Source organism: Musca autumnalis, unplaced genomic scaffold (assembly GCF_047663935.1).
Source record: "Musca autumnalis isolate F117 unplaced genomic scaffold, ASM4766393v1 scaffold_3, whole genome shotgun sequence".
NCBI classification, from domain to species: Eukaryota; Metazoa; Arthropoda; class Insecta; order Diptera; family Muscidae; genus Musca; species Musca autumnalis.
The window spans coordinates 250,126,872-250,153,085 of NW_027411866.1; the positions used below are offsets into that span (position 1 = coordinate 250,126,872).

The 26,214-nt window shown below is 36.0% G+C and overlaps 2 protein-coding genes across 2 annotated transcripts; one reads left to right on the forward strand and one right to left on the reverse strand.

Moving 5' to 3' along the window:
* Positions 1-12,051: 12,051 nt before the first annotated feature.
* On the reverse strand, positions 12,052-13,122 carry LOC141397370 (sepiapterin reductase-like). Its single transcript, XM_073973519.1, has one exon. It carries the CDS (start codon positions 13,002-13,004, stop codon positions 12,207-12,209), a length of 798 nt encoding a protein of 265 aa, XP_073829620.1. The 5' UTR covers positions 13,005-13,122; the 3' UTR covers positions 12,052-12,206.
* A 7,433-nt stretch (positions 13,123-20,555) lies between these two features.
* LOC141399295 (sepiapterin reductase) lies at positions 20,556-21,892 on the forward strand. Its single transcript, XM_073977782.1, has one exon. It carries the CDS (start codon positions 20,789-20,791, stop codon positions 21,656-21,658), a length of 870 nt encoding a protein of 289 aa, XP_073833883.1. The 5' UTR covers positions 20,556-20,788; the 3' UTR covers positions 21,659-21,892.
* The last annotated feature ends 4,322 nt before the right edge of the window (positions 21,893-26,214 follow it).

The following is a 26,214-nucleotide window of genomic DNA, read 5'->3' on the forward strand; positions in this document are numbered from 1 at the left end:
ATGTGCGATTGTGTGCGTAAGCAAATGACGCAAAAAAACAGATGTAAATACACTTCATTTGATTCTAGGATTTCGTAAAACGATATCATTTAATGCGCATATGTAAATTGGACTTAACTCTGTTGCGAAAACAGTTGCAACTTTTGGTACTTTTTGAGTAGAGTTGGATTTTTTTGCACAAATACCGAATACAACTCTGTACTTTTGGTGGATTTGTGCCGGATTTAAAATAAACCCAGTCATGAGAGGATTTAATTTTTGTATGGCAAATCTGGTCAGATTTGACCAGATTAACCAATAAATCCTCATGAAGTGGGTTAACCCGGCAAAAAGCTGTAGTGTAACCGAGCTATAAGTCACAATTTAAAATAAATAAATATGTAGGGATTTACAACCCGGCTTCCTTTAGGGATCTCTAAGAACAAAATGTAACAAACGGGCAGGAGAGACTTTTTCTGGAAAATACCATTTATGCATAATTAATTTATTTATAATTGTTTCTTTACAAAAGTCGTTTCTTTATTTTCAGATTCTTGTTCCTTTTCATTTCGGACTTTTTTCAAATTCCAAGAAGCGAGATTTGATTGATTTCGTTCTATGTATGTCAGATTTAGAACAGACAAGGTAACTTTAAAAATAGCAATGTGTGCAGTCTTCATGATGATTGGTCCCGGTCCACACTAGAGTGAATTTCATTAAAAAATTTCATGAAATTAGGTGTTCTTAGGTTGAATTCCCCACTACAGCAATTTCATGATTTTACTCTTCTATGGAACTCGATCTATAGCATAGCCGACCAAGAAGAGCGAGCGCTTAAATTGTTTATGTGTGGGTAAAATTATATTGTTGGCGCGTTCGCTTTGTATGACTTAAATTAAAAATAATATAAATAACTTCATAATTTGAAAAGTATTTTTCTTCATATGTTATTTTTTTTGAGAGAAAAAACAAATTGTATATAAAAATGATTTTTTAAGACTTTCTAAGCATACATACATTTTTTATTGTTGCATTGCAGACGAGGCATTCTGCGTCATTAAAAATATTAATACAAAACAAAAATCATTTTCAAATTCTTCCCTCCACATATTTGCTGTACAACTGCAAAATCTTTTCTGTGTACCCAAAAATAAACAAATAAAACGGCATCAACCTGCTTGCATGAAATTCAGTACAAGACTGAAGTAAAAAAATCAAAACATTTGCTCTCTTACTTTGCGTTCGGGTCGCGTGTGTGTGATTTGCCGAAAAACTTCGTAACCAAATCAATACCCACGAACGGGTTTGATCTATAGACGCATAATTTCACGTCAAAATTTCAATGAAATTACTCTAGTGTGGCCCGGGACTTGGGACTTCATTTTTATTGCAGACATTTCGAGCTTCATACAATACCAATTGTTTAGTCGATGGTCAGACTAGCAAGGTTTCATGAAACCAATTTCGTTAAAGTTTCTTTTCAAATTTCGTTAATGTCCACACACGTTAACGTGAAATTTAAGATCTTTGCGTGTCCTCTTTATTTTACCATTCGCATTTGTTGTGTTTCTCATATCAATAATAACAAAAAAAAAGACGTAAATAAACCAAAAAACAACACAAAATAATTAACATTAATAATTAAATTAATATTATTAGTTACATTTTCACTATTTCATTAATTAATTGTTTTTATTATTAAATATAATTATGTTTGTTTTGTTGTTAACGTTTGCTTGAGAAAATAAAAATGAAAGAAAATTGAAGAAAAAATCTTGCAACGAAGAACAAGAAGAGGCAACACAACAAACACAGAAAACCATGTACATGGGTTTCACTAATTCATACCCCTCGCCTATAAACTTGACGTCGCCATGTTGAAATCGTGCTAGTCTGACCATCGACTTCGAAGTTTAGGGTGACGTAGGGGATGGAAGATACCAAGGAACGGTCCTGACCGGTTTTAACATGGCAAAGCCCAGGATTTATCTTGGTCCCTCTTTCATCTCAAGTGGACACTGACCTCCCCGTGGTGTCACCTGGGGAACTGCCTTTAACACACGTTAAAGGTAGTGAGCTAACATGTGCCGCGCGTTCACCCATAAGAACGTTAAAAACTTGGGTTTGGGCGTCGGGTTAGTAACCCTCCCCTAGAAAAAACAGCCTACTATGAAAAAACGAAAGAAAAGAAAAACAAACCCCTCTAAAGTTGACGAACCCCGCAAACGTTTTAAGGACCATGATCTGCGAATCTGCACCTGGAATGTTCGCACTCTTTATAGAGAAGGTGCAGTCTTCGCATTGGCAGACGTACTTGAAAAGTACAAGGCCGATATTACTGCCATACAGGAAATACGATGGATTGGGAAAGGCGTCACAACAACACCTAAAGGTGACGCACTGTATTATAGCTGCCATGACGTAAAGCATGAGTTTGGTTGCGGATTCGTAGTTAGTCGGAGACTAAAACATCTGGTATCCAGCTTCACCCCAGTGAATGAAAGACTTGCTGCAATTCGAATAAAAGCTAAATTCTTCAACATCAGCTTTATTTGCGCTCATGCTCCCACTGAAGAAAAGGACGAACAGACCAAAGATATATTTTACGAGCGCTTAGAAGAAACATATGACCGTTGCCCTGCCCATGACATTAAAATCATTCTAGGCGATTTTAATGCCAAAATTGGAAAGGAGAATATCTTTGGCCCAACAGTCGGGAAATTCAGTCTCCACAGTGAAACATCTGACAATGGTATGAGGCTGATAGACTTTGCAGCTGCAAAAAACATGGTAGTTAGCAGTACCAGATTTAATCATCTCGATATTCATAAGGGCACCTGGCTGTCCCCAGATCAAAGAACAAGTAATCAAATTGATCATGTTGTGATAGATGGAAGACATTCATCCAGCGTGTTGATGTACGATCGTTCCGAGGCGCAAACATTGATTCGGACCACTATCTTGTTGCAGCAAAGGTACGTACCCGTCTAAACGTTGCAAATAAAGCACGAACAGACACAACGCGGAAGTTGGACATCGATAGGCTGCAAACACAACAGATAGCCACAGTATATTCCACTCAACTAGCCCAATTGCTTAACGCGAGCACTCCTTGTCCCGATAACATAACAACACAATGGCAAAATATTGCCCACTCCATGCAAACAGCCGCAAAATCCATACTTGGATTCCAGAGACCTCCACAAAGGAATTCATGGTATGACCAGGAGTGCCGTGCTGCTACCGAAGATAAAAATGCGGCATATAGAGCTACTTTACAATCTGTAGCAACACGTAGCGCACGAGAGAGATATCGGGAGAAAAGGAGAGAAGAGAAACGTCTTTTCCGCAAGAAAAAGAGAGAAATGGAAAAGCAGGAGTGTGAAAAAATCGAGATGTACAGGAGCCAGAATGAAGTCCGAAAATTCTACCAAAGAGTGAAACATCAAACAGATGGCTTTGGTACAGGCACATCCTCCTGTAGAGACCAGCAAGGTAATCTGGTAACAGATACAGATAGCGTGCTCAGGATATGGAAGGAACATTTCTCCAATCTGCTGGTATCCAATAGTGGCGAAGACGATGATACCGCAGATCCAATCCCAGAAGATGGTATAGAATGTATACCACCCGGCCAAGATGAGGTAAAAACAGCAATCAACCGGCTGAAGAATAATAAAGCAGCAGGAGCCGATGGCTTACCAGCCGAGCTGTTTAAAACCGGAGGCGACGCGCTGATAAGGTGTATGCATCAGCTAGTTAGCACCATCTGGCAGGAAGAACGCGTACCCGACGATTGGAACCTGAGCATCCTATGTCCCGTCCACAAAAAAGGAGATAAGACTGTATGCTCCAACTATAGGGGCATAAGTCTACTCCCTATTGCCTATAAGATAGTGTCAGGGATACTGTGCGAACGAATAAAGCCTATGGTCAACGAGATAATTGGACCATACAAATGTGGCTTTAGACCTGGCAAGTCCACCATTGACCAGATATTTACCCTGCGGCAAATCCTAGAGAAGACCCAAGAGATGCAGATCGACACATTTCATCTTTTTGTCGATTATAAAGCAGCATTCGACATTCCCCTCCGATCAAAGGTATTCCATGCAATGTCTGAATTTGGTATTCCCGCAAAGCTCATCCGGCTTTGTAAGATGACTCTAACTGATACTAGGTCCTCAGTTAAAATTGGAAAGAACCTCTCCGAAGAATTTTGTACCAAAAGAGGTTTCAGACAAGGAGACAGCCTTTCGTGTGACCTATTCAACATTTTGCTGGAAAAGGTAATACGAGATGCAAATGTCAAAAGAAATGGCACAATTTACACCAATAGCCACATGTTACTTGCCTATGCTGATGACATAGACATCATGGGACGATCAGTAAAGAAAGTAACTGATACCTTTAGGAAAGTAACTGATACCTGCGAAAGTGGGTCTGGCGGTAAACGGCGAAAATACCAAATTGATGGTGTCGACGCGCAAAGCGTCCATAGAGCTCGGACCAACCGTAGAAGTTGGTACCTATAATTTTGACGTAGTTAAAGACTTCGTCTACCTCGGCACTGCCATAAACACAACAAACAACATCAGTTGTGAAATAAGAAGAAGAATTGTATTGGCCAACAGATGCTACTATGGATTAAGTAAGCAATTTAAAAACAAAGCCACATCTCGTCAAACAAAAATAACACTATACAAAACGCTGATACTACCCGTGCTAATGTATGGCTCCGAAGCATGGGTACTTGCGCAAGCAGATAAGGCAGTGCTTGGTGTGTTTGAGAGGAAAATTCTTCGAAAGATCTACGGGCCGATTTGCGTTGACGGTGAATATCGACGTCGTATGAACCACGAGCTCTATCAGCTATACAAAGACATGAATATAGTTAAACGTATCGAGATGCAACGATTGCGTTGGCTAGGCCATATCATGAGAATGAGCGATGATGAACCCGCTAAAAAGGCGTATGAATACATGCCACATGGCGGTGCACGCAGAATCGGCAGGCCTAAGCTTCGATGGAGCACACAAGTGGATGAAGAAATGGAAAGGCGCGGTATTCCAAAAAGTCAAGCGAAAAACAGAGAGGAATGGAGATCTTTTCTTAGTTCGGTCTATGGAACAAATGTTCTGTAATGGGCCAACTAAGTAAGTAAGTTGTTTGATATGCAGGAAATGTAAGACAACATCACGACGACAGTTCTAACACCTTTGGTATGTTCCAGAACCTGCAAGAATCTACTAATTTTTACTACTATAACAATTTTTCTCTTATGTTATCGGAAAAAATAGTAAAAATTAGTAGATTTTTGCAGTACTGGAACATACCAAAATGGAAATAAACAGGTGTGTAAATAAAAACAAAAACATCACCTCTATTGGATCGATGGAATGGGTACAAATGCTGATGAAAAGATCGGATCTTTCACGACTTCCTTTGCATTGGTTCAAATCCTAATGGAAAGATCGCATTTTTCACGACTTCCTTTGAACCAATGCAAAAGATGACATGAAATCACGTCATCGCAATGAACTCCTTCCTTCAAATTTTGCTGGGTCTGCAATAGAGCGAAAAATCAAAGGTGTAATTCCCAGAATAATATATGCCCTAAGGAGGAAATCTTAAATTTATCTCCAATATTGGATGAATCACCATCCACGTCCAGTGGTATTACCCACTCTACGCCTAACTCTTCCATAATTTGTATTGGAAGTGATACTGATAGTGACAGTGATGTTATGATCTAATATTGCAAAAACACTGTGTTTAAATAATATTGTTACGGAATTAGATTTAACTAATCTCCGTGTAGACGTTTATTCCCCAGTACGATTTGTACCAAATAAAACAGGGTTCGTTTTAGATTACGTTTCTACAATGCTTTATTTACTTTATTACACTTATTCGGAACCGACTTTAATTACTAAGCACACACCTTGTATCTAGTTAGCACGCAGCACTTCGTTAACCGATGTGTTCAGTTCAACGCTTAAAACACAACTAACTCGTCATTCCCATTTCCCCTGTATTTATACCCCAAAGTCTCCCTGTTCGAGAAATATCTAGAACATATGGCAACACCTCGAATCTGTACAACCAACACACAGACGCACATTCGCGAACAACCAGACTCACATACATGGGGGAAGATCAATACAGTGGACAAACACAGTAATGACGTAATTACAACAACAAACAAATGCAAGAAATAAAGAAGTAACAAACTAAACGATAATTACATGATTATGGCAAAACAAAACAAAAGCACAACAATGTTGTTGTTGCTTATGTCATGTTCACACGAGCGTTTCAATTACGTTGTTCGCCTGTCAAACGACGTACACGAATTAACGCGTTTCCACGACACCATCCGTAATTAACAGAAACATAAACAAAATTTCCTTCATTTTTGTTTCCCTGTTTTCGCGAAAATTTGAACCGAAAACACATAAAATATACATTAAATGAATAGGAAAAGCAATAGACTTTCCTTCAAATGTATCTTCTATATTTAACTACACACACTGCATCCATTTTTTTCCATAAATTCTGAATAATTTTATATTTTCAATATATTTTTATACATATGTATGTATGTTTCTATTTTCAAAAATAAAGAGAGAGAGACATGTCAAAACAATATTTGTGTATACAGACTTTCAGTTATTTGTTTCCTTTTTGTTTCTGATTTCTTACGCGATTTTGAACAAATGGACAAGAAATGTGTGTGGAATTAAGAAGGAAACACAACCATCTTCCTTCTGCATCTATATAAAAAGTTTAGTACATTAATTTCCATTCATCTTTTTCCTTCTTTCTAAAAATTTTTGTGTTTTCAACAAATTTTTCAATTTTGAATTAGACATGTCGTCATTAATTTTTTCGATAAATTCTCTCATGTGTCGTTCGTTCATAGAATTTTGTGTGGGGAAATAAGTAATTTATTCGTAGTTATGGGTCGAACAACGAATAGAGAACGAACGACGTACCGTGGAAACGGGCTATTAAATAAAGTGACTGCGTAATAAAACTTTACGTTACAATTCAAATTTTCAAATTAACGGAAATTAAACTAAATTAACTTAAACCTATCAGTTACATTCATAACAATATGTTTAATTGTTCATTTTAACTTGTTCTGTATGCCGTTTAAATGTACATTAATAAAATTTACTATTAAATGGACCATGTAATATTTCAGACTGCATTTTGTCCCAAATTTGACTTATATAATAGTTTTTACCCAAAATTTGGGAAAATACCTGGGTATCTACCCATTTTTACCCAATATGCTGGGAATTGTTACACGGAGTCAATGTGGGTGTAGATACGATGGAGGGGAGGAAAGACAAAAACAATAGAGCAAAACACCACATCTTTATAGGCAAAGCACACAAACCGGGTTTTGAAACAAAAATAATGGTGAATGTAGGGGAAAATAAAAAAAAATACTTTTGTATTTTAGAAAAGCATTCATACTTTTGCAAAATTAGTATTGTGTACATGAATACAAAAATTTATCCATTCACCTTAAAAGAGGTGCGTTCAAATTATGGACGAAAAAAATTAAGAGCGGAATTAGTAAAAAATTCATACTTTTGTTTTTTCTGTGGATCTGTTTCTCTAAGACGATCAAATCAAATTCGTTCGAATTACTACCAAACTAATATATTTGTAGAAAAATTTTGTTTCAGCTATACCTAATTTTAGTCGTGACGTACAAAAATTATTCACCAACCTACTAAAACAACGCTCTGTGAGCGTCCGTATTACCCAAATACGTTGAATCCGAAATCCCATTTAAAACACACAAAGAGCGACAGAAACTTTATTAAATGTTTTCATTCGTAAAACAAAAATTTTTCCTTTGCAATAAATTGTATCTCATATTTTGTTGGGCTTTTGTTTTCAAAATAAAAAACACACACATACATACATACAATAATATATCGTACGTTCTGTCAAAGTTGAAAATGTTCAACTATCAAAAAGTATACGCTCGACGTATTTCGGTAGTTCTCATAAGAATACATGTGTTCTACTTTTTTCACCACACACGCCCTGGGAATACGGTCGTATATAGGTATGGCCCTTTGATTGAAAACAAAAATGATTCAAATACAGTGCCCGGCATAATTATTTTGACAAAATCTACGTTTGTCTTAAAAGGCATATAATTATTTGGTCTGTTCCTTTACTTTTAAAAATGGTAACAGTGGCAAAAAATGGTAAATGTGGTGAACTGCTCTCATATAAATTGTATTCTTTCTAAAGTAAAGGAACGCTTTGCAGGTTAAAAATGGTAAGAAATGGGAACCTCAGGCACGTAAAGGAACAGAGCAATTGTTAACATTCATAAAACGGGATATTAACAGCTTAGGGCTTTTCGTTGACCTCTCAGCTAAATAAAAATTAATCGATCAAAGAAATTCCGGCTTAATTTCTGATTAGGTGGGCGCATGTTTAAATAGGGATGCAAAACGGCATAATTATTTTGACACGTCACAATTATGTTACTTTTGGTACTTAATCGTACGTTTTGGTACCAAAATGAATTGCTTTAGCTAAACTATTAACATTTGAGTAAAAATGTACTAAAAATTAAAATAGGGAATGTTGGTGTCAAAAGTTGTAACAAAATTTAAAATGAGAGTTTCGGTGATAAATGTATACATTGCTGCAGTTATCTATTTATTTTGTCAAATACATATCAAAATACTAAAAACGTTGTAAATATGTACGATCTAGGCAGAAAATGTGACGTTACAGACATTGCTCTCCGGTAAATAGACCAGAATTACAAATCGAATCTTATTTATGCACACAAATCCTTCTTTTATGAGCAATTTCCATTCCAAAACAAGTTCTCTGTTAAGATTAGAGCCTCTAGACATTAGAAAATAAATTAATTTGAAGTCATATTTTGCTATTCCACAAGGTTGATAAGGCATAGTTACTCAAATTGTTAATTAGATTTTCAATTAAAATCATTTACCCCCAACAATCATTGTGGCAGAGCATATTGTGGACTGATAAAAATATAATTAAACATAATTCATCTTAAAATACACTTTTCAGTTAGCTTCAGTCAAAAAACCGCCAAAAAGTTGGGAATCTTTGAAATGTAAATGTCCTTCTGATGCTATTTCCATGCCCAAATGTTCCCAGGCATCAGAACAGTCTGATTCACAATTTAAAATACTGCGAAATTTTATTTGTATGGTTAATGATGAGAACTATAATAAATATATTGGCACTTTGAACGATTTTTCATAACAATATGGTAGCAAACTAATCGAAGTGTTATGTATTCATTTGCAGAACACTGCTACTATGGTAATGCTGAATTTTGTGCATCACGTTTTGAGCGTATTTCGGGTTCAAACTTTAAGCTATTTCCTTCAAGTATCACATTTTTAACAGAAAAAATTTTCTTACTTTCATAAACAAATCGAAATCCGCAAAATATTCCAAAATAATGGGAGAAATGATAAATCTCCTGAATATCCTTATATCCTTGAAATATCGATCCGCAAATGGGTACATATGGTACAGATGTGTGTGAAATGTATTATTTTTACCGTAACTGACAATAATCAAAAATTAAAATAAGACATTTTTAATTGTTGAGGTCTAAAAATCAATAGAACATGTTTGTCAAAATACTTATGCCAGGCAGTGAAATGTTATTTGAATTACAAAAGTGCCAGCGAACATGTGAACTGATAAAATTTATTACTAATTTTAAGTACTCTAGTAAACGATTAGCCAGAATATTTTTTCATATTTTTGTAGAAAACTAATCCAGTAAAAAACCAAACACATCATTTTCTCATACTTGTCAAAATAATTATGCCAGGCACTGTATTTTCAAAAACAGAAGTTTGGTAGTAGTTCGAACAAATTTGTATTAGAATCGAGTTAGTGAAACAGGCCCTATGTTACTGTAATTACACTGTGCAACAACATTTAATTTGTTTTTTGAAAATGATGGGAAAACCCGAATGGGTTAGGAAAGTAGAGCTAAAAATATGAGACACTTGTATCGGCGTTTTTAAAGTTTACATCGGAAAGTAACCAAAGTAGGAGGGGCAAGTTCCGCCAATTTCTGGTTTTTCGAAATATTCCAGTTAAGATATTATGGAATCCTTGCATTTTAGGTATATAATGTCTTTGGCAACTTAACAGAGGAGAATGAGGGCAATATTTTTGTTAAAAATTTTAGCCCTCATGCGGTTCATCAAAGGGGTCTTTTTGGTCCTTTTTTTCGAAAATCGTTCAAAAACTCCTATAAAATGTGATCATATCAAATCCAAATATTCTACAAAATCGTCATAAAATTTTACTATAGGTTTCAGAATACACCGAATCTGTAAATCTTATCTAATCGCCAGAAATCTCTAAAAATGAAAAACACGTTTTAGGGTTAAAGTCGGACTTCATCTGAGTTTATTCAAAATTGTCCCACAAAACATAATTTTTGAGAGGTGACGTCAAAGAAAAAAATATTTATCGTTAAATTTCACTATGGGTCACCAAAGAAATGAAATGTCTATTACATTATCCTAACTATGTAATTTAAGTTAATAGTATTAAAAATACGCAATTTTGGCAGGTCTGATGTAGGTTTTCTATATTTTTCAAATATATATTCACCACAAATGTTTCAAAAGCTGTTTAAATGGAGCGCACAACATCTTCTGTGTGAATATATAAAGAGAAACCTTCAATAAGATATTTATAGTGTCCAATCACAACGACAATCTGGATAAAATGATAAAATATGACCCTAAATCAAAAACATGGGCTTCTAAGAATGTTATATGTTATGGTTACAGATTTCTTTTATTCAGAGACTCATAATGAAATTTCATTTGGAACATTTCTTTCTTTAACAATATTCTCAAAAAGTAAGGATTTTGCTAGATTTTGATCCAGTATGGAATTATGTAAAATTAACAGTCCAAAATTAAAACACATAATTTCATCCATATATATATATATATATATATATACATTTGTAATCTAATTTTCTTAAGGAAAGAGTATACCTAGATATGTGGTTTATTCTGAAACTCATACTTAAATTTTGTATAGAATTTTACATCTTTTGACACTTTTCACCTGGAACCAAGTTTCATATTACTTTCATGTATCATCTCGAAAAAAGTAGGAAACAAATTGGGAAATATTTTCATGTTTTTTCAGCAAAATTGATACTGCTATTTTTATGATATATAATGTAAATAGACATTTCTTTGGTGACCCATAGTGAAATTTGACGAAGAATATTTTTGTCTTTGACGTCATCTCTCTAGAATTACGTTTTGCGGGACAATTTTAAATAAATTCAGATGAAGTCCAACTTTAACCCTAAATCGTGCTTTTCATTTTTAGAGATTTCTGGCGATAAGATATGATTTACAGACTTGGTGTATTCTGAGACCTATAGTAGAATTTTATGGCGAATAATTTTGTAGAATATTTACATTTGATATGATCACATTTTAAAGGAGTTTTTGACGGATTTTCGAAAGAAGGGCCAAAAAGAACCGCATGAGGGTTAAAATTTTTAACAAAAATATTCCCCACATCCTCTTCTGTAAAGTTGCCAAAGACTCTATTTACCAAAAATGCAAAGATTCCATGATATCTTATCTTGAATATTTCAAAAAAAAAAAACTAGAAATGGGCGGAACTTGCCCCGCCTACTTTGGTTACTTTCCGATGTAAACTTTAAAAACGCCGATACACGTATCTCATATTTTTAGCTCTACTTTCATAATCTACCCGATTTTTCCCATCGGGAAAGTAAATTCAGTTTTTAGGCAATAGGGGGTTGGAAAGAGTATTGAGGAGCTCTTTCCTCTCCGCTCTCTCCCAAAAAAACTTAATTTACTTTCCCGAAAAATTTTTGTGTCTAAACACATACTAAGTTACGGTAATTGTTAATTAATTCTTAACATTGTATTTTAATTGACTATCAAAATATTTACTGCAAACAACCGCTTACAGTTACGGCACGTGAATACAACTTTAAACGAAATGAAATTACCCTGTACTTGTTTTACCAGTTTCAGTTTATTACCACCAATGTTTTTTTTATTATAAATAATTTGAGCACACAAGTTACATAGTTACATAGTTAAATATACGAGTATGTACAATATCAATAGTTTGCTACCAGCTACTGTTTTACAAACGCTTTCACTTCACTCTAATCAAAGTAGTCAATATGGGCACCAGATTTAAAGTCAACTTCTTCCAAAATGTGAATAAATTTCGCTGTTGTTTGATCGGCGGTTAGCATAGTTTTCGTTTCACGTTGATTTTTAAACAAATCATGAAGTTCCGTATTGATTGTCTCCTTTTGTATCAACACCGTCATATCCGTATCAATGGGCCCTGGGGCATAGTTGAGTACCAATGTGTCGGTGTTTTGTTCTTCGACTGCCAAAACCTTGAAGAACATTTCACGTGCCGCCTTGCCGGAACAATAGTAGCTCATTGAAGCAAACGGTTCAACACCGCACAGTGATGTTATGTTGATGACTAATTTGGGAGTAGAGGGAAATACCTTGAAAAATTCCCCATTCAAGGCAATTGTGGAGAAGACATTGGTGTGATAGTAATCCAACCAAACACTGGTGTCCACAACATCTTTGGCCGACTTGGAGACATCACCCACTGTACCGGCATTGTGTATAACAAAAGCTCTTTCAAAATCACCCACTTTGGTGTTGTTGCATTTCTTTAGGGAATCACAGAGAATTTCTTGGAATTGTTCTGCTTTTGCTTTGGACAAATCCACGGAATATGTTAGCACTGTGACGTCACTACGTTTAGTTTGAATTTCTGATTTGGTTTTTTCCAAAGCCACCGCATCTCGGGCCATTAACACAATTATCGAATCGGTTTTCAATTTTTTGGACACTTCGATGGCCATGCATTTTCCAATACCACGAGAAGCACCAGTTATTAGGAAATAGGTTTTCTTTGCCAAATCTAAACCCATTTTGAATGTTTGTTTTTCGGATTTTATATACACACAGGGAGAGAGAGCGAGAAACTGTGAAACTGCCTGTCTGTTTGAATGGCCAGTTCTAAAACAACTGTTGCCTTGTTGTTGTTTCACATCCACGTATCTCATGGATGCGAGTGAATGTGTTTATCAGTATTTGTTTCTGTTGGAGATGCCATGTTGACCGGTATTACAAACTTGTTCATTTTAAGTGAAACACATTTGAAATGATTCAACAACAAGTTTGTTATCGATAGCTCTTTTATTAACGGAAATTTAGTTTGAATTCGATTTTTAAAATTTTATAGATGTGGAAGCAAGTGACGGAAAAACTTGTAAAATTTTTTCAATCTTATAAAGAAAATAAGTATATAATTAAAAAAAAAAAATTAAGTAACAGTGTTTTATATATAAATGCACTTAAAAGTAGAAAAAAAATTTTCATGATGGAATCTCTCAAATAAAACGCTTGCATTTGAATTAAAAATTGTGACAATATTGAACGGCAAGCGTTTTATTTGAGAGATTCCATAATGAAAATTTTTTTTCTACTTTTAAGTGCATTTATATATAAAACACTGTTACTTAATTTTTTTTTTTAATTATATACTTATTTTCTAGTTTTTAGTGCATTTAAAAATAGAACACTGAAACTTATTAATTGTATAATTATTTTTAATTTTTTTGTAAATACATTTTTAAGATTTTCAATTTTATTTGTATATACTTGAGATTATAAATGATTTTTTGTCTTAATTTTTAGTCCGAAGTGGCAGTAACTTGGCATTTCGAGTTGTACAGAAACTTCCCCACCAAAATTATGTACATGGTTCAGATTTTGAAAAAAGTATTTATTTTTTGACCGTTTGTGTGCTTGTGTGTGTGTGGATGTGTGTAGTAGTGAACAGGTTAGACTGAATGTGGAAAAGGCAAGTTGAGAAGGGGAAGTTCGGAGAAGGTTGTTTGGAAGTTCGGAGGGAGGTGGAAGTTCCTAACATCCACCTTCATAACACCATCCCTTCGAACAACCTCCACCGATGTTCCGAACAACCTCATCCAAACTTCCGAAAAATCTCCTCCGGACAAACTCATCCGAACTTTCAAACAAACTCCTCGGAACTTCCGAACAACATTCACATTAACTCCGAACAACTTCCACCGAAACTCCGCAAAACCACCACCGAACAACCTAATCCGAACTTTCCCCTCTCAACATGCTCTTTCCATTTTCAACGGAAAACCATAACCAATTTAGGCCCGAAATGTAGAAACAAACTTTAAAATGCATGAAATTGGGTGGTACCATTTATAGGGGCTATATCAAAACCTGGACCGCTGTCCACAATTTTTGGTGGAGAAGTTGGGAATTCGAAATCAAAGTTACATCCATTTCGGCCCAAAAATTAGAACAAAAAACACTTGAAATCGGGTGGAGCCGTAATATGGGGACTATACCAACACCTGGACCTATGTCACAATTTTTGGTGAAGACATTTCTGTACCACTGGGATCTCCAATTGCCAAGTTACACGCAATTCGGTATAAAAATGAAGATAAAATCTTTAAAACACTTGAAATCGGGCAGTACTGCTATATTGGGGCTATACCAAAACCTGGACCTATGTCCATAATTTTTATTTACAGGGTTTTATATTAATGTGTACGTTTCTGTACCATTGAGAACCCTAGTTGTCAAAAAACAGCCAATATTGGCTTAAAATGACGATAAAATACCTTAAATCGAGTGGTACCGCTGGATGGGAGCTACAGGAAAAATGGACCCATATTGGTTTGGGTTTCATATTCATGTATTGTCATTCAAATCTGAAAAGTGTACAAAGTTTTAGTTCGATTGGTCAACTACAACTGTGTGAAAAATGAGTTACCAGATTTGAAAAGCAAATTAGATAAAAAACTGTAAAACAGTGTAAAAATGGACCAATATTGGTGTTGATTTCATACTCATGTATTGTCATCCATATCTGAAAAGTGTGCAAAGTTTTAGTTCGATTGGTCATTTGCAACCGTATTAAAAATGAGTTACCAGATTTGAACTAACCAAAGCAAGTTAAATAAAACACTGTAAAAATGGAAGCAAGACTCTTTGAAAACATGAGTAGCCTTCTTCGAAAACTGATTCTTATGAAAATAGGGGTTATGTTGACCCTACCGATCCCATCAACCATCATGAAATATAATAACTAATTAAAAACTTCCTTGAACAATGGCGGGCAAATTGCGAGAGACTCATGTATTTTTTACACTTTTGTGTATGAGGCCGAGCATTTCTGCCCAACAGTGTCCTTGAATATGCCTATTGATTTTTGCGTGATTAATGTCAAAGAGGTCGGCAAGGGAAACAATTTTCGTGTTGTTGTAACCCATACATTTTTTGGGGCCATTTCCCTTTTATGTTTGTGATAATTATGTGTTGGGGCCACAATTCGCAGAGCCGGCAATAACTGTACATTTTTAACTATTATTTCTGGTAAAATACAGTATTTGGGTAGTCTTTGGCCGGATTTACATCCTCATATAAAAATATTGAACAAAATCTTGCAATTAACCCGCAAAAATTGTCTTCGAAAAATGTTGAGTTATTTGGTTTGAGTCACAACGCCGCGCATACCATGAGTATTTCTTCGTCTATACATTTATTAGTCTATGGTTTAACGTAATTTAATATTTCGAGTTCTCTATGAATCAGTAGTGGAATTCTGTAACTCATTTTTCGAGTTACCAACAAATGTCGGTAAAATTGAATGCTTATAATTTCGATAATTACCGAAATTTGTCTGTAAGTTAACAACCAAAAGGAAGTTGTTGCAAAGTCCTACCGATAGCAACAGTGGTGTCAACTTTTACTGATACTTTTTATTCATAATTATGCGTTTTAATTTTACAGATTTTTGTCGGTAACTCAAAAAATTAGTTACAGAATTCCACTACAGAAGTTTACTACAAATCAATGAGTTGGTATCTACAGATTCCACGTATTTTGAAACAAATAAAATGACTTATACTTTCTTACTTGTTAATACATAAATAGAATAAACGTTATTTTAGTCATAAATATTCATTTTTGCTATAGGAAATAATTTTGAGAAAAATAGTCATAACCCTAATGAGCACAGATAACACTGATGTTATCCGAATTGCAGCAAGTCTTTCATCAACCGGGATGAAACTGGGGACTAGATCTTTTAACTTCCGACTAACAACAAATTCTCAACCAAAATCGTATTTTATTTCATGAGGGTCATACTACTGTGAGTCACCTTTAGTTGTTGTTGTGACCTCTTTCACAATCGATCGTATTTCTCGTATGACAGTTTTGTATATCGGTTTTGTACTTTATAAAGATTGCGTATTAGTATATCCAAATTGACAACACACAAATTATTTTCTAGTTTTAAGTGCATTTCTAAATAAAACACTGAAACTTAATTTTTTTAATTATTTTTTATTTTTAACTTTTTAGTAAATACATTTTTTGACCACTGAGACCAAATTATAGTCATTAGGCCGAAAATTTAGATAAAAACTTTAAAATGCCTGAAATCGTATATAAAGGATGTATGTACTAAAACCTGGAATTATGTCCAAATTTTTTGGTGGGGAAGTTTCTGTACCATTGGGAACTCCAAATGCCAAGTTACAGCCAATTCTGGCTAAAAATGAAGATAAAATCCTTAAAACACTTGAAATCAGATGGTACCACTATATGGGGGCTATACCAAAACCTGGACCTATGTCAACAATTTTCGGTGGAGAAGTTTCTGTACCATTGCGGACTCCAAATGCCTAGTTACAGCCAATTCGGCCTAAAAATGAAGATAAAATCCTCAAAATACCTGAAATCGGGTGGTACCGCTATATGGGGGCTATAGGAGCAAATGGACCCATATTGCATTTGGTTTTATATTCATGTATTGACATTTTTTAAATACTGGAGAGAAGCACCGGCAATTGTGGACCGGTATTGCCCATCTTCGAATTGAAACTACCGGAAGTTTTGGACCGGTATTGCCCATCTTCGAACTGAAACTAAATTTCGACAAAATATGACGAAGGCCAAATTTTGGACCAAATCGGTTGATCAGTTCGAGAGTTATCTCAAGGCACTACATATGGTGCTATTGGGGTTTTTACACCTTTCGGGTTGTTTTCTCAAAAAGTATGAAAAAAATGGATGCAGCGAATGCAAGTTGGTTCAACAAAAATCAAAGTGATTCGATACCAGGTTTTAAAGTGAACTTATCCGAAATTTTGTGTGGGAGGTACCCGAAGGAGTGGACAAATATAGTCCCTATGCAAACCTGATCTATGTCTGGTAGATATGGTGGGATGTGTAAAGTATGGACCAAATCGATCGCTCTCTTCAAGAGTTATCGGGCGCACAATTTTACCGAACATTTTTGAACTTTTGTGGGGGAGGTACCTAAAGGAATGGGCCGATATGGGCAAAATATTACGGAGGCCGAATATTGGACCGAATCGGCAGATCCATTCTAGAATTATCTTGCGCTCCAACCACTACAGACGGTGACATAGGGTTTTTTTTGCAGCTTTCAGGCCATTTTCTCAGGAAGTATGGGCTTGTCCCTGATACCCTCGTATAGAGGACAGTTAATACAAGTTGTTGCAACAAAAATAAAAGCGATCCGGGAGCAGTTCCTAATCTGAACTTCTCCGAAATGTTATGTGGGAGGTACCCGAACGAGTGGACCGATTGAACCCATATTGGAACCTCATCTAAGTCTTGTAGAAATTTTACGATAAGCAAAGCATGGACCAAATCGATTACTCCTATCAAGAGTTATGGTGCACACAAATTTTCCGAACATTTTCGAACTTTTGTGTGGGAGGTACCAGAAGGAGTGGACCGATACAACCTATCGTCAAACTTAAACTATGTATGGATAAAATATTACGAAAGCCAAATTTTGGACCGATTTGGTTGATCCGTTCAGAGTTATCGTGCGCTCCAGCCAGACAGACGGACGGACATGGCTAAATCAACTACAAATTGCCTGAAACGGATTTTGTCCAAACATTATGTAATGGGCTCTTCTTTCGAGGGGTTTGTTTTTTCACAATAGTGCGAATATTTATAAAAAACTTTCACGGTGCTCTTGAAGCAAATTTAAATGGAAGGTGCTTGCACCTGGGAAGTTTTTGCGGATTCTGAAACAGCATTATTCATAGATGAGAAAAATCAAAAAACAAAAAAATCGCCGGAGCGCTTTTTAAATAAATCGCGATTCAAGTTGACATTTTTAGAGGTTGTTTAGGTTTTCACGATTTTGCTTGGAAACCGCAAGTCTTATCAGAATGAGACTAGCGAAACTGTTGTAGCTATCAAAATGTTCTACAAGATTGACCTTTCTGGTATTTTTGTAGGTTTAACTATTTTTGAGATATAGAAGTTCAAATTGGGACAATGCACTGACTGTATCGCCCCCTTTTAAAACAATGTCATGAAGGGTGCGCCTTAACTAACTTTTAATGAAAACCGCTTACATGGGGAAGTTTTTGTGAATTCTGAAACTGCGATGTTCATAGTAGATGAGAAAAATCCAAAAACAAGAAAAATCGATGTAGGGATTTTTAAATAAATCGCGATTTAAGGTGTTTTTTAGGTTTTCGCGATTTTGCTTGGAAACCCCAAGTCCTATCGGAATAGTGCTAAGGAAAATGTTGTAGCTGTGAAAATTCTCTATAGACTGTTGCAAACATATATATGTTTGCTGCAAAATATGTTTGGGACATATGTTAGAGAGGCCGATTTTTTTTTGCGTGTAGAGGAATGACCTTTATGATTAGTTCCCAGGTTGTACCATTTTTGAGATAAAGAAACTCAGTTTACATTTTAAGGTTTTTTGTAAATTTTTCGCGATTTTTCTTGAATGCGGCAAGTCTCATCGATATGGGACCTGAGAAAATCTTAAAGCTGTGAAAATTCTCTACAAGAGTGGCTTATGTAAATTTTCCTAGGTTGTACCATTTTTTTAGATATATAAGTTTAAGTTGGGAATTTGCAGTCATGACTTTGTTTTATAAGGGGGCGATACAGAATTTGAATTGTCCCAATTTGAACTTCTATATCTCAAACACGGTAAAACCGACGACAATACCATTTTTTTTTTTTTTTGATTTTTCTCATCTATGAACATTGATCTGACGAGTCCTAAAAACATTTCAGAATGCATGATTTCATTTCGTTGTGACCATTAATTGCTATGCAAACTGATATATTTTAAAACAAAACTAAATTGAAAAAAAACACAAAATATTTGCAAAAAACCCCCAAACATCATTATGATGTTTTGATTCATAACCCGCAATTTAAGATTTGTTTTCACAGCTTAAATGGACTTCACAACACAGTCGTAAAATCGAATCCATTGTACACCAGGCTTTACAATCAAAACAAAATTTTCATTAAAAATCTAATAGACAAAGCAAACTTATACAACGGGGTTTAGTTGTTGTCAGTTTCACTTACAGGTCGCTCGGAAGGTTATCATGTTTGGGCAAATGGTTTAGAGAACCATCTAAATGTTCTATTGTGAGGAAAAGGCGATAACATTAACGATGACTTTGCGACTATTTCGCGTGATTCACAAATTGGAAAATTCAACAAATTTCACTACGCCACTGATATGACGCGTGTAAATGGGTGGAGGGGAGGTATTGGACAACTAAAATTTTAAAATGTGTATTCCATAGTAACAGGAATTAAATAAAAATACTTGTATACATACAGGGGTATGTGTGTATATGAAATGTGTATAATATTTGTTTACATACAATTTTTTGTAAAATTTATATTTTAGAAAAATCAGCAGAATTACAACAATGATCAGGTTATATTGCACAGTGTTAGAAATGAACATTTAATGAACATTAATTAGAAAATCTCAAGTTCCCTGTGGAAAAGTAAAATAATTTGCAAAATTTGGACTTAATAGGTACTCCCTGTTCCCAAAAGTATATATCGGTTCACTCCTTCGGATACCTCCTTCATACAATTCTCTATTAAGTACAGTTTAAGGCCGATTCGATTTCAATTGTCGTCTATAAAGGATTAAGCGATTCGACTTCAATTGCCGCCTATAGCGTACAAACCCTTCGAATACCTCCTTAAAATAATAAACATTTTTAAATATCTGAAAGTTTCACTAAAATTGGAATCTATCTGTTCATAGATAGGGCAATTATGTCCATCATTCTCTGATTGTTTTTTTTTTTTGCACAGTCTATTCCTTACACAATTGGCCATGAACCCACTTTTGTTTTGATATTTTTGTATCGTAACACTGTGCCTCAATAGCGGTTCAATTGATTTGATTTGAACCGCTTTGGGATGGATTCAACTTAGTTTAGCTGCTTATCAACAAGAAAAAAATGATGATGGAATGACATGTGAAATTCGCAGACAGGGGGAACAACAAAGCAGAAAGACGTAGAGATAAGAAAGTTGGGGTGTATTTAGTTTTAATTCGTTTATATAAATACATAGGAACCGAAAACGCTTGATCCAATCTCTGCCACACACGCTCTTATATAGTCGTTGATTTTGCCGAAACAGAGGAAAGAAAAGTTTTCTTCGCAACGAAAGGAAAGCCCAGAAATTCAGTGCAGTACAGCAGTCGATAGTGGAATAACACGCCTTTGGTGAAAGACAAAGAACAGTAAAAAAGTTCTTTCCCGTTTTAATTAAACAAAAAATAATTAGTTTACCGTTACAAGTTAAAAAAAAAAACAAAATTATAATGTCGGCCAAAAGAATGGATTTGAAGAAAAAATCTCTATTTATCCTGAGTGGTGTTACCAATCCCTTGGGCAAACATTTGGCCATTGAAATGTGCAACCGTTTCCAGACCGGATCTTTGGTGATGCTCATCGATGTCGACGATGAGTGTCTGCAGGAAGTTCGCAAAGAAATCGAGAGTCTGACCAAAGGACTACAGGTTATTTGTTGTAATTTGATGGACTGGCAGAATGCCGATTCCAAGTTATTCCACAATTTACTTGCCACTGTACTCAGCCTCCCCCAGCAGGACGGCGAAAAACAAGAAGAAATCGAAAAACAAGGTGGAGGCTTTAAGCAGTTTGAATTTGCTTTAATGATACACAACGAAGGTACTTTTGCTACCCACATGCTAATGGAACCCCAAAACGCTGAATCATGGATGGCTTTTGCCACACAACATTTGTATGCTCCCGTTGCTCTTAACCAAGAATTCATCAAGTGTGCCGCCCTTAAGGATACTCCCAAACTTCTCATCAACATCAACTCGCAATTTATGCTGCAACCCATGTTCTATAGCTCACTGAAATGTTCCTGCAAGAAGGCTCGTGACATGTATTTCCGTTCCATTGCTTCTGATGAAAGTCTCACGAATGTTACCGTTATGAGTTATGCACCTGGTATTCTCAAGACCCATCAACCACAATATGATGACAACAACAATGTTATCAATGTCTCCGATGTAATCAACGGCGATGAGGATGGAGAGAAGTTGTTAAAATTGCCACGCGTTGAACCCAAACAGGCCACCCTTAAGCTCATCAATATCTTGGAAGAAATCTCCTTTATTTCCGGCCACGATGTCGACTACTATGACACCTATGTTTTATGAGTAGTACTGTATAAATATTATCAGGAACTAAGCTCCGGCTTAGCAACTGATAATATTTACACAACCTTCCCGCTTTTAAGATTTCTGAACCTGGCAATTGTTTCTATGGACCTACGAAGAAGTGATAACGTTTTCGCCCAAGATGACAATTTTGATGATTATGGTGACGATGCTTTGTTTGATGATGTTGAAGATGGAGATGATGATGATGATTATGTATTATTTTTAAATAAACTTCTATTGAAAGTTTTGAGTTTGCTGCAAGCAATCTTAAAGCGAAATGAAAAAAGTGATGAAACTGAAAGCAAAAAACATGAAATCAGTTTTTATTTCTTTGTTGGAAAGGGAGGGGCGGGGCAGTGGGTTCACAAATCGAATTGGGAATATCCATGAAAAGGTGTGGGGAAACCTGATCAGTGGGGTATTCTGTAACATATTTTTGGTTACCCATAAAAGTTGGTATTTGGCAACCGAAATAAAGTTGTTGCTAAGTCTTACAGATGGCAATAGTATTGTAAAATATACTGTTTTGAGAACCTGAACACTCGGGTGGCGATATTTATTCCGTTATAATATGTTGACAATTATGTCCAACCTGATGAATTGAGAAACCTCAGAAGGTCTTCCAGACCGAGTTCGGTTGTCTCAGCGAGATCATGTAGGAACGGTCGTCCTAGAATTTTGAATCTTCGTTGCATTTGTGCAGGGCAGCAGAGCGCAGATGTGCAGTTCAACCTCCTCTTCTTTGTTTCCGCAGATGTGACAGGAGTCGTTATGTGGAATATACAGGCGCTTTGCATGGTTCCCAATAGCTCAGTGACCGGTTAGCACCGCAATTAGTCTTGCAAGGTTCCGTCGATTTTGGCTAATCAGGTACTTTGAAGATTTTCCCTTTAACTACTTTCATTGATGTTGCGACTGACGACTTTGGGAGTTCATTAGATGCAGATTCCTTAAATTCCTTCACAAACTCGCCGCTTGACTGTCAAAAAGCCTAAAAATGAATCCTTCAAAAAATTGTAAAAATTCGATCGGATTTTGATATAGCTCGGGTGGGCCGATTTTAGTTATTATGGGCCCTATATAGCTACATGGAAATCTCATCCGATTTTCACAATTTTTTGTAGAAATCGTGTTTAGGCACAACAATGAACTGGTACAAAATGTTCATCGATTAGACCATAAATGCGGATTTTGGAGAATTTGCGTGAAAATGCGCGTAATGCCCTTCCAAATTACTATGTGAAACAAAGATTGCCCTGGTGACACGGGTTTAAGATTAAGGTCGTTTGTTATAAAATTTCGTATATACAATTTTTGGGTCAAATGGAAGAAATAGGGGGTAGGGATTCGAATACAATTTTTTTGTTCACTATTTTAGGTTTAAGGCCCCAACGTACAGTGGATCCACTTGTATGGATAAAGTGGCCAGGCCCATCCCCCCCTCCGAAATGGTTTGGATCGACAATATTTTTTGAGCTACTTTAAACAAGTATTACGTTTTTTTTTCTCTTTTTTTTTGGAATTTCAAATGAAAACTTCTATTGTTCTGAATGTTCTGTACTGAAAATGTACTTTATTAACAAGTTGTTTGAATACTCTTTTTGAGGGAATCTTCCAGTAAAACTAAATTTCTCCTTTATGCCATGCCAGTGTTTTTAAATTCTGTAATGAATATAAAGGTCTTGAGGCTGTAAACTCATTCTGTATTCAAAACGATTGTGCGGATTAGAAGTACAAGAAATTAAATGTCTATTGGACAATATGTACGACATATCAAGGATTCTCCGTGGAGTATATCTCGAAAACCAATTAGAAAATAATTATTTGAATTAATCGAGCTTACATAGAAAATTAGAAAATTGTTTTACTACCTCAATCAACATTTTGTATTCCTATTTTATATCAACTTGCTGTTAAATAGTGGGAGAAAATAATGGAGAAAAATTTATTTTTGTGCATCATAAAGTGATAAAATAACAAAAAAAAAAAAAAACATTGTTCCACAACATCCCATACGGGACAAGGGAGACTTCTCTCATTTCAATGAGTGCATCCCGATTCATATTTAGCTTAATGATATGGGACCTACTGTTTATCGCCGAGTCCGAACGGCGTGCCTTAAGACACCACTTGTGGAGAAGTTTTTCAAGGCTGAAATACTTAGGAAATGTCGCCAACATCACGTTGAACAATGTTTGATGTTGCCTGGCCGGGGAATCGAACCCCCGACCTTCTGCGTGCAAGGCAGGCGTGCATACTATTGCACCACGGTGATAAAATAAGCAATCCTAAAAAATGAACTTTGACGCCGATTTATTTAAAAATCCCTCCAGCGATTTTTTCTTGTTTCTGGATTTTTTCATCCATGAACATTGCGGTTTCAGAATCCGCAAAAACTTCCCAGTTGTAAGTTCCTTTCATTTCACGTTGGTTCAAGAACACCACGATATTGTACCCTCAGCCGTTAGGCTAACAATAACAAGTAAAAAAGTATCAGTCGGCTTTGCCGACAGAGATATACCCTCAGCCTGTGCAAATTGAAACACTTTTTTCACAAAAAACATATGTATTTAGGGGGTTTAAAAATTTTGGTCGTATGAACCCACACAAATGTTGATTAGGATTAAAGTTCAAAAATTTTGCGGAAAAGGTACTTAAAGGAATGGACCGACATAGACAATGGGGGTGCAATAGGGGGTTTTTACACTCTTCGGGCTATTTTTCAGGAAGTATGGCCTTGCCCCTGAGGAAACTTGTACCTTCGTATAGGGGACAGTGAATACAAGATGTTACAACGAAAACCAAGGCGATTCGAGAGCAGGTCCCTAAACTGAACTTTTCCGAAATTTTGTGTGGGAGGTACTCGAAGGAGTTTACGGATTGACTCCATATTGTAACATCATCTAAGTCTGGTAGAAATTTTATAATGTGCAAAGTATGGAACAAAACGGTTACTTCCTTCAAGAGTTATCGTACTCACAAATTTTCCGAACATTTTCGAACTTTTGTAGGGGAGGTACCGGAAGGAGTGGACCGATATAATCCATCTTTGAACTTGAACTAATTTTGGGCAAAATTTTACGAAAGCCAAATTTTGGACCGAATCGGCAGATCCGTTCGAGAGTTATCTTGCGCTCCTACCTCTACACACGGTGATATAGGTTTTTTTGTAACTTTCAGGCTATTTTCTCAGGAAGTATGGACTTGCCCCTAATGAAACTTACAGTGTCGTATAGGGGACAGCGAATACAACTTGCGTAAACAAAAATCAAAGCGATTTGAGACCAGGTCCTAAACTGAACTTTTCCGAAATTTTGTGGGGGAGGTACCCGAAGGAGTGGACCGATTGAGTCCATATTGGAACCTCATCTAAGTTTAGTAGAAATTACACGATGTGCAAAGTATGGACCAAATCGGTTATTCCCTACTAGACTTATCGTGCGCACAAATTTTGCGACAGTTTTTGAACATTTGTGGGGGAGGTACCTGAAGGAGTGGACCTATATGGCCCATCTTCGAACTTAAATCGAATCTGGACAAAATATTTCGATACCCAAAATTTGAACCGAATCGATTGATCCGTTCGAGAGATATCGTGCGCACCAGCCAGACAGACAGACAGACGGACAGACAGACAGACGGACGGAAATTGCTAGATCTACTCAAAATTGTCTGAATCGGATATCGTACAAACATACTTGGGGTCTAAAACCATTATTTCGATGAGCACATTTTTGGTCGTATCAAAGTGTAAATACCCTCTTTAGCCTAAAGGCTGAGGGTATAAAAATGGACATCATGAAAGTAATGTTGTTAGACTAATCATATATTTTCCCGAAACCCGCGTCAAGCAATTTCGATTTATCCCAGTTCGTCCGTCTGCCTGGCTCGAGCGCATTATTACTCTCGAACAGATCAACAGATTTGGTCCAAATTTTGGATCTCGCAATATTTTGAACAAACTTTAAGGCATATCGGCCCCTTTGGACACTTCCCCGCAAGACTTCAAAATGTTTCCCTAAAATCTTGAGCACAATAACTCTCGAAAGTCCAAATAGATTTTTTCGAGACACAAATTAGGTTCGTAGATGTTATCATAAATGGACCCTCTTGGTACTTGATTTATATACATTTGGAAGTAATTTTAGGATGTTAAAGTTGCGCTCAAATCGGGTAATTGAAATTTTGTGTTGGAGGCACCTGAAGGAGTGAATCGATATAATCCATGATTCACCCCTTCAGGTACCTGCAACACTAAATTTCAATTACCCGATTTGACCAAAACTTTAACATCCTAAAATTACTTCCAAATGTATATAAATCAAGTACCAAGAGGGTCCATTTGGGACAACATCTTCGAATACATCTCTCACAAAAGTTCAACATAGTTTAGTATAAGGGCTGCTCGAGGAGCCATTGCACATTTTGACCAATGGGACTCCTTGCGGTCTTGTTTACAGCGATATTGTATTTTTCGTGGATAAGTCCATGGTTATGTCAGGATTGGTCCAAAAGCTCTTAATCTTACGACGACCAACTAAATTGACGGCTTG

Coding starts and splice junctions, on each gene's coding strand:
- LOC141399295 (XM_073977782.1), top strand. CDS start 20,789: ATGTCGGCCAAAAGAATGGATTTGAAGAAAAAATCTCTATTTATCCTG.
- LOC141397370 (XM_073973519.1), bottom strand. CDS start 13,004: ATGGGTTTAGATTTGGCAAAGAAAACCTATTTCCTAATAACTGGTGCT.